We start from the raw sequence: 10,021 nt of genomic DNA, 5'->3' as shown, positions 1-10,021 counted from the left end.
TAAGTGGTTAAGATGCTGAACTGCAGGCTGTGGAAGGTCAGTAGTTCAGCAGTTCGAGACCCAAGTGTGCCGCATGACGGAGTGAGTTCCTGTCTCTAGTTCCAGCTCCTGCCAACCTAGCAGTTCGAAAGCAAGAAACTGCAAGTACATAAATAGGTACCACTTCGGTGGGAAGGTAACAGCGTTCCTTGCGCCTTGGTGTTTAGTCATGCCGGCCACATGACCATGGAAATGTCTTCAGACAGCGCTGGCTCTTCGGCTTTGAAACGGAGATGAGCACCGCAACCCTAGAGTCGGATTCGACTGGCTTTCGAGCAAGGGAACTTTTACCTTTATATATCCTAAATTGTCTTTCCCCCTCATTATTTATATTGTTACTTGAAGGGATCCCATGTAGTAAAATCATAGAGGTTTCTATATCCTCAAAATGTCTAGAATACAACAGTTTCTAAAGAGATAGCCACTTGTCATTCTTGTTTCATAAAATCATTGAAAGCATCCAAATGGTGAGAGCAAAGACTCTGCCTCAAAAGTAATGATGTTAACTGGTCCTCCTTACAATGCATCCCTCTTCTACAGTTACTACAGCTAACAGCCTTGCATTTACAGCCTTGCACTTATACTAGTGTAAGCCTCAACACAATCATGACTAACTTACTTAGACAATAGACTGAGCTGCCTATCTTATGGAATGCTGCAGGTAAAGTGGTAGCCAGTGTATGAAACAATCTGAAGTACATTGTCAATCAATAGATGCTTCATCCACTCACCAATAATGATATAAATCTTATCATGATAACAAGCTATTGTTTACCGGCTGAGATAAACTGAAAACAAATCTTGCTGCACTAAGCCTTCGCTCATCATGTTATCAAAGACAGGAGTTGCTCCACCAACAGCATAGGAGGGGTAGGCTAATCCCAGGATCCCATCAAATTTAGAGTAGACAAAGATGAAGCCAGGCTCATTTGTGCTCAGAGCGAACATCTGGTGGGCATCAGTAAGACTGGACACCTAAGAGAGAGAAAATATTCCTTCACAACTATATTTAGCTGATGAGGTACAGAATAGGATTTTGCTAAAAACAGTAAAGCTGCAATCTTGTGCCCATTTCTTTGGGAGAAAACCCCATTCAATTCATTGGGATGTGGGTCAGTGGGGTGCTATTGCACAATCTTAGAAAATGTAGAAAGATTCATGGTGCAATTTAGTATGGGGTTACTCCAATCTAAAGCCACTGAAAACAATGGGCATAGACTGGAGTAACTCTAGATTGCTCCAGTGTTAACTTATTGTGATACTGTGATATAGCATACAGGGGATGGTTGGAGGAGTGGAATGAAAGAGGAATGTTCTTATGAAATAACACGCTTTGCTTGTCTGGTTTTCAGATAGTAATTTCCATCCCCACCAGAACCATACCTGCTGCTACCACTACAAACTCCCATGTATTTTACATATTTGCATTGCAACAGTGAGTAGTTATAGATGGCCATTAACCAAGTGGTATCTTACCAGAGTGTGCGTATAACTAGTTAGTCAACCAGTCATTTGGTAAGGAAAATTTTTCCACACATCATGCAGAGTTATCATGCTAGGCAGAGTTCCAGTCAGTATTGTATGGGATTGAGTCATGTATGTCATGGCTATTGCTTGAAATAGATTTAGTTTTAGTAAAATATATTCAATTTACAGAAATAGTTAATTTTATTTATTGATTAATTCTACTTTGTCCATGTCACTTATTTATTTACTAGGATTAAGGCCTGTTGTGGAAATAAATACAATGAGCTCTAGAAAGAGGCTCTGGGCGGGTGCCCTGGTCTTGGGCATTCAGCATCAATTTGCTGTGGTGACTTCAGCAAGGTATAATTACACAGAGTAAACCATTTTCACCAGGGGAACTGATCTCTGCCATCTGAAGAGCAGTTGTAATTCTGAGTGATTGCCAGCCCTCACCTGGAGATTGGCACCAATGGTTCCCCAGGAGGAAATTGCTGGTTCTGAGGGTGGAGTCTATGGCATTGTACCTGTCTGAGGTCCCTCCCCTCTTCAAACCCCACCCTCTCCAGGCTCCACCCCTCAAATCTCCAGGAATTTCTCAACCTGGAGTTGACAACAGTTTCTCCTTCCCAGCCAACCATCAATGTACCGTTATCTCCCCTCTGAAGTCAGGCTTCCAGCTCCTCCCCTCTCCCTGCAGCCTCTACATAGGAAAAGTACAGTCTTTCTCCACAGTGGGGACCAAAGAAGCTCACATAATTCTCTTCTCCCCCTTTTGATCTGCACAACAACCCTGTGAGGTAGATTAGGCTGAAAGTCTGTGACTGGTCCAAAATCACCCACTCAGCTTCCACAGCAAGAACCTGGGTCTTCCCCTGAAGAAAATAACTGCTTTGGAGAGTGGACTCTATGGCATTCTATTCAGCTGAGGGCTCTCCGCTCCCCAAACTCTGGCTTCTGTAGACTCCACCACAAAATCTCCAGGAATTTCCCAACCTGGAGCTGGCAACCCTAGTCAGGACTGGCCCCAATGACAGAACCAAACTTGGTTGCCTAGCAACAGCGACTGAGGGGAAAGTGAGTCACACAGCAGTTTTTGCAGTTTATTCAGTCGGAATGGCCAAGCCAGCAGTGGGCGGTGGAGAGGAGCAGACGCAGCACCCAGCCAATGGCACGCAAGTACTCTTGAGTGGTGGTTAACAGGCCAATGGCTGATGGAGCGCACAGCCCAGCCAGTGGGAGAGCTGGAAAGTGCCAATACACTTGCTTGCTTGTTATATCAAATACTTCAGACATACAATGCAACCTTAAACCTATTTGGACATAAGTCCCATCAATTTAAATGATTTTGTTCCTCGGGGTATGTATCCTTAGGTTCACAGCATTACTGTTGCAATTTTAAAGCTTTATTCCTAAAAATACGTGGTGCTCATTGTTTTAAAGTTATAGCTCCTGCATTCAGAGAGACTGATGAACATTGGCCATGGTGATCTACAGCAAAGATGGCCACTGATGGCTTTCTCTGGTTCACTTTCCCATACATTACTATAATGTTGTTTACCATCACTGTATCATATCCTAAGATTCCCTCCATGCTCCCTGTGCCATATTCAATGGATATAGTCTGATGTGTGCTCTGGAAGGTAGAAGATTGGGATGGGTTGAACCTTTGGTGGTTTCCTAAAAGTTAGAAAAATAGCGTTTATTTTTTTTTAAAAAAAAATACAGTTTTTAATAAATGGTAGGTAGAAACAGAACTATTATATAACCACTAGTTAGTATGAGGTTATGTTTGAATTACTTTGATTGACACTGGCATTAATGATCAAAAACAAAACACAACCAAACCAACCACAATCACACACACCAGTATGGAAACTTCAGAGTTCTCTAGAACTCTTCATCTGTCTGGATTAAAATTCTGGAGAACTCAAAAACCTGGATGCTGCTTTGAATTATTTTGGTTAGTCTTAATAAATAGCATTACATGGCTTCTGTGCTTGGATTTTGATACACCTGGTTACTTACGACATGCTGCACTGCTGCAGTCAACAGAGGGTACCCAAAGATTGGATGATCCAGTGTCAAAAACAACAGTGAATTTCTGTGGAGGAGTTCCAATGTAGATTGTTCCATAGTATTCAGTCTGGTAATTCATAAAATAAATATATGTTCTCAGATTTCCTTTCGTATTATAGTTTTTTGAACATTTTAGTTTAATAAAAATGTGTATCATAATTACAGTAAATCTGATACTACATAATCTAAATTGGGGGGGGGGGAGAGACAGAAAGGACCACCACCACCACCCTTTATGAGATTACGTGGAAAAGAAATTTCCCAAACACATACCAATGCAATAAATGACGGCGTATGTATGTTGCATGTGTTTAAAAGGTAACATACAGGATGTCATTTGCCAGTGCTTCAGTGCAATCCTATTCTGAGTTGACCCTTCTAAATTGATCCTGGAAGAAGGGATCCCATGGCAGCAATGAAAAAGCAAACTTCATACTTGGGATTATTAGGAAAGGAACTGAAACTATTGTCATGCCCCTGGCCCCGGTCACACGGGCCGGATAACACGGGGGGGAGGCATAGCTATTTGCGGCGCTGCGATTTAACGCGCCATAACACGAACCCACGCATTGGCGGCATGCCACGGTACCTTCCCTCTGCGTCAACGAGGGGCCGGAGGGAAAAGCGGCACGCCGGCTCAATCACACCGACACATTCCGGAGGCAGCCCATGGCAAACCGGTTGCTACTACCTTCAACCAGGTATTTTTTACCTCCACAATTTCAGCGCGGCGGTATGCCATGGGTTGGCCACGGGTGCACTCCACTTCCCAGATGTTGCGGTGTGATCGCACCCGGAAAATCCACCATTCACTCGTCGCTCTCCTGCAGCAAATCCTCCATGTGAATGGGGCCCCTGTATAGCTGATTTTTGTTGTTGTTATAGTAAGGTGAGGTCTCATTTGGAGTACTGTGTACAGTTCTGGTCACCATATCTCAAAGGGGTATAGGAGAGCTAGAGGAGGTACAGAAGAGGGCAATCAAACTGACTGGATCACCTTTCCTATGAGGAAAGACTAGTCTGTGACTTTTCAGTTTAGGAAAAATGTGAAAAGAGGGAACATGAGAGAGGTTTATAAAAGTATGCATGAGGTAGACCTCTGGAGCACACAACAAAGTTGATAGGCAGTTCATTCAGTGCAGACAACATGGAATGCTTCTTACCTCAAGAAGTAAATACATTGTGGAATTCACTGCCAATGGAAGTAGTGATGGCTATGAGCATGGATGGCTTTAAAGGTGGGGGACGGTTGGACAGATTTATGAGGGACAGCTCCATCAATGGCTACTGGCCATGGTGATTAAAAACAGCCTCCATATTCAGAGGCAGCAAACCTCTGAAAGCCAGAGCCAGGAGGGTAACTGGTTGGCCACTCTGTGAACCAGGATGCTGAACTAGAAGGACCACTGGTCTGATCTAGTCGGGCTGAGAATGAGTAATGACTGTATTTTGCTGGACTGAACCGGGTTATTTTGCTAACACCTAGATGATCTGAAGTGAACCATCATGAAATTGTTTTTTTATATTATGATAAGTTGATAACACCAAAGTGTCTACTCACATCTAAGGAGTTCAGAAGTGGTTCATCAGCCACTTGGGCGGTACTTGAAAAAGTTGGGTGATACTTTGTACCAATGTCATAATGGTGTCTCTGAAGAATCTCTTCCAGCAAATTTTTCTCTCTGAGAATGTCTCTCAGCTTCTTCCCTCTCTCCAGGGGAACCCTGGTACATGGGAAACAAAATTACTAGATTCCCTCCCTGCAGAGATGTGCTCATTTTGAGACCAGCATTTCTATCTCACAAAGAACAATGTAACTGGTTTATGGTTCTCACCACCGCTTAACTCAGATTTAAGCTCCTCCTGGATCAAAGCATTGATTCAAATTAACTGAAAGGCTGCTCAAAGGCTTTATCAAGAAATGCCAATGTAAACTACAGTCCTGCATGCAGTTCCTCATACATGTGGTCCATTAAACTCATTGGGACTTACTCAGCACTGGTCTCAAAAATTGAATCTTTGGCTGATATCCATTAATGTTAAAGGGAGAAAGGCTAGCTATGCATGGGTGTTCAACATTTGACTAAGAACATAAGAGAAGCCAATGTTGGATCAGGCCAATGGCCCATCCATTGTCATATATTGGCATCCATTGGCATATCCATTGGCATCCATTGACATATATCAAACTCTTCCAAGTCCCTTTTAAGATGCCTTTTACCTCAGTGTGACCAATTTTTAAAAGAGTGCTACTAAGCCTTTAGGAGCTGCGGTGGCTCAAGTGGTTAAGACGCTGAACTGCAGGCTGTGGAAGGTTGGTAGTTCAGCAGTTCGAGACCCGAGTGTGTCGCATGACAGAGTGAGCTCCCGTCTCTAGTTCCAGCTCCTGCCAACCTAGCAGTACGAAAGCAAGAAATTGCAAGTAGATAAATAGGTACCACTTCAGTGGGAAGGTAACAGCATTCTGTGTGCCTTGGTGTTTAGTCATGCCGGCCACATGACCACAGAAACGTCTTCGGACAGCGCTGGCTCTTTGCCTTTGAAACGGAGATGAGCACCGCAACCCTAGAGTCGGATTCGGCTGGCTTTCAAGCAAGGGAACCGTTACCTTTTACTAAGCCTTAACTAGCTGCATTGCAGAGAACAGCATGACAATTCCACCTGCCCTCATCACTGCAGCAGTGCAGTCTTGTGCTAGGATAAACTACAAAGGCTGGAACTGAACCCATCTGGCATTAACCTGCTACTGAAGCATTGAAGGCAAGGAGTCCAATTGCGTTACCATTCTCTGTACAACCATATAGGTGCTGCCAGAGAAACATTTTGTGGTTCATTAGATTCTAGTCTTTTGAATATATGTATGTTGGGGCTGTATCCTGTTTAAATATAATCCTACAAGTGGGGACCTGGTACAGACTCACAGGTGTGGTGGTGGTGGAGGAAAGCCTCCTCCTCCTCTTCTCTGGCCCACCTTCTCCCCCTAGTGGGGGCTGGGGGCAAGTGAGGTAGGAAGAAAGGAGAAAGAGGGAGCAGAAGTGCCTGCCTTTTCCCCCAGCCGCTGCCACTGTAGCTTGCCTGCCTCCCCTTCTGCATGAGGAAAGGACAAGGAAACAGCTATATCTCCTCCTCCCCCTCCTCCTCCTCCTCCTCCTCCTCCTCCTCCTGGATACCACTACTTGTCCACTTTCTCTCCCTGGTGAAAGTGGGTAACTAAAGACAGAAGGAAAGAAGAGTGCTTCTGCTTCCACCTTCTGACTTCCACCGACTTGTCTGCTCTCCCGGCTTCTTTCCTGGCTTGTGGTGGCCCCCACTGCCATCTGCCATCTGCTTTCTTCCCTCAGTTCTGTCTGGCCCCACTTGCCAGCCCTCTCTCCTTGCCTGCCAGGCTTGCTCTCTGTCCTTACTTCATGGCCATGGGCAGCCACCTCCACTCTCACTCACGCCCTGGCTGAGATACCTTCTATGGAGTCTGCGGTTGCTCACACAACACGTCACTTTTGATGTTCTTGTAAATCCTCCTCAATTTTTTAAAAAAACTGGGGGTTTTTTTTCTTCTGTAAACCTGGATGTTCCCCTGCGCTTGTAGGAAAATCACCCTGCCTATGCCTGGCTCTGTTGTGTGAATTTTTCAGTCCACATCCCATGACATTTGATGCTATAATTCACTCAATTAGCTGTCAGTGAAGCAAATATCCGTAACAAATTGATAACTTACTTAGTGATACACTCAGTGAGAGCAACGATCGTGAAGAGAACTGCTAGGCACTTCATCCTGCTTATTCAACAGAGGCTGGTCCAGTCACTCTGATGCCCGTTGGGTGCAGTTCTATTATTTTATAGCCTCCGAAGGGCTTGTCTTTATCTTTAGAATAGGTTACCATATGTAAGCAGAGAAAGTCCAGCCCAGTTTTGGAATCCAGGAAGGAAGTAAAGTGACCAAACAAATCACTTTGTAAATGCACTGAAATCCTACTTTAGGAGCATTTCAGGTAAATAATACTGTGAATGTCAGTTGATCCTGTCAGTGTATTGCCATGCATTGGATAGTCTCACAGCAAGTGAGTCATTAATGGCCTGATTCTAAGTGTGTCCTATATCTTTCCCTTTGCGTTCGATTTTAAATGGTTATTTAATTTCCCTCCTTTCCTCACACTGACTAAGCTTGATGCACACAAGTAATTTACACTGAACAATGATCACTAATCCAAAATTTCCAGTGACACTCCAAAGGATTCTATCTTGGTGATGTTTATGGAACTTATTGTAGTATTAGGAACTGAGTGTAGTGTAGTGTAGTGGTTTAGAGTAATCGACTAGGATCTAAGAGAGACAGATTCAAATCCTCACTCTGCCATGGAAGCTCATTGGGTGACCTTGGGCCAGTCACACTGTCTCAGCCTCACCTACCCCACAGGGTTGTTGTGACAATAAAATAGAGAAGAGGAGAAGAATGTATGTTGCTTTGGGTCCCCATGGGGAAGAAAGGCAGAGTATAAATAAAGTAAAATAAAATAGAATAATAAATATTCAGTGAGTTATCTGTGGCCATTTCTACACCTTGCTGGCACTTTGCATTGCCTGTCCCACTGTATCTGTAATAGGTGGAGAGGTCCACAATGGTCCCTGCTGTTGAGAAAGCTGCCGTGTAGAGGGGAGGAAACAAAGTTGCTGCACTGTTTGTTTGTTTTTTAATTTCAGTACGTTGCTCAGATGGCTTGTCCTGGCATGCAATTCTTAAAACATCTCCCAGGGTGGAACAATAACATTTTGGCTAGCAGACAGGTAACAGTGAAATTACCTAGCACCTACCATACTGTCATTTAGGCACCCTGTCAAAACATTGCTTCTCAACCAGGCTTTTAAGGGCAGGGTTCCATCTTTTTAAAGCTATTTTAACGGTCCACTTCTAGCCTGAGGACTGTTTTATGAATATCACATCAGGCTGCTGAGCAGGTTTTATGGCTGGCTTTTACGCTGCTGGTTTTTAGGGTTTTATTGTATTGTTTTTACCTTGTGACCTGCCTTGAGCAGGTCTCTGGAGAAGCGGCATGTCATTTTTCTAAACTGATCGATCAGTCCAGAAGACAGGTGCTGGAGTGATATGGGACACCAGAAGTATATTCTCAACACTTAATGTCATGGGGGATGAGCTGTGGCTCAGCATGTAAAAGCTTCAGTCCCTGGCATCTAAAGTGAAAGGATGTCAGGCAGGGAGCAGGGTCTGCGGAAGAAAACCTGCAGAGCTTCCACCAGTCAGAATCTTCAGCTAGATGGACCAATAAAGGTCTGTGTATGTTTGGATGTGTGACCAGTATCTTTGTATAGCACAGCTTCATATGTCCATGTCAACTACTGAAATATCCTGCCTGGTCATGGTGAGTTCTCTTTCACTAATAACTTGGATAAGACTATTTTAATTAGGTTCATTATTTGTTGAATGAGATTTTGCTGGCCAAGACAGATTACAGTTATGGGTCCTCTATACCTGCTGTTTTATCATATGCTGAGCAACATAAAGTTACAACATGCAACTAAGTTGTGGAACTGACTGCCACAGGATGTAGTGACAGTCAATAGCATAAGTGGCTTGAAAGCAGCATGAGTCAGATCCATCAATGGCTATTAGTCGTGGTGGCTACATAGAACGTCCGTCTTCAGAGGCAGTACACCATTGAATATCAGTTGAGGAGCATGACAACTGGAGGAAGGATTTGACCCATGTGCCCCTACGTGTGGCCTTCTGGGGCATTTGAATACTATAAGAAACAGGATGCTGGCCTGGATGAACCATTTGTGTGATTAAGGAGGGGTGTTATGTTTTTTAAAAAGCCCTCTTCACTAGGTCTGGTCTTGTCACTAGGACAGGTAGAGCTTTTAAACCTCTCCAAGGCTGTGATCCTAAGTAAGCATAAAGGTAAAGGTTCCCTTGCTCGAAAGCCAGTCGAATCCGACTCTAGGGTTGCGGTGCTCATCTCCGTTTCAAAGCCGAAGAGCCAGCGCTGTCCGAAGACGTTTCCATGGTCATGTGGCCGGCATGACTAAACACCAAGGCGCACGGAACGCTGTTACCTTCCCACCAAAGTGGTACCTATTTATCTACTTGCAATTTCTTGCTTTCGAAGAGCTAGGTTGGCAGGAGCTGGACCTAGAGATGGGAGCTCACTCCATCATGCGGCACCCGGGTCTCGAACTGCTGAACTACTTACCTTTTACAGCCTGCAGTTCAGTGTCTTTACCACTTGAGCCACCGCAGCTCCATTAAGTAAGCATACCTGGGAGTAAAGCACACTGAACATGAGGGGACCTGCTTCTGATTGGACACACACCTAGGGATTATGCTGCAAGTAACTTCAGGAGCTCTGAGTTGGGCTGAGAAGTACAAAGTTAGGGGGCCACTATGATGCTCTTTTTTCCTGGGCCATTTTAACTTTTTTCTTCC

At 44.3% G+C, this 10,021-nt stretch overlaps 1 protein-coding gene across 1 annotated transcript in view; it reads right to left on the bottom strand.

Annotated features, from left to right (window-relative positions):
- LOC107106443 (embryonic pepsinogen-like) overlaps positions 1–7,353 on the bottom strand; it is a 12,940-nt gene extending 5,587 nt beyond the window's left edge. Inside the window, exons 1-5 of the mRNA XM_015406590.1 lie at positions 7,298–7,353; positions 5,144–5,306; positions 3,532–3,649; positions 3,065–3,183; positions 815–1,014 (exon numbers count right to left, since the gene is read on the bottom strand). Coding sequence (XP_015262076.1) covers positions 815–1,014; positions 3,065–3,183; positions 3,532–3,649; positions 5,144–5,306; positions 7,298–7,353 — 656 coding nt within the window. The remainder of the gene's footprint in view (positions 1–814; positions 1,015–3,064; positions 3,184–3,531; positions 3,650–5,143; positions 5,307–7,297) is intronic.
- Positions 7,354–10,021: the final 2,668 nt, after the last annotated feature.

Source organism: Gekko japonicus, unplaced genomic scaffold (assembly GCF_001447785.1).
Source record: "Gekko japonicus isolate JY-2015 unplaced genomic scaffold, Gekko_japonicus_V1.1 scaffold115, whole genome shotgun sequence".
NCBI classification, from domain to species: Eukaryota; Metazoa; Chordata; class Lepidosauria; order Squamata; family Gekkonidae; genus Gekko; species Gekko japonicus.
This window is presented reverse-complemented; position numbering and strand designations above follow the sequence as displayed.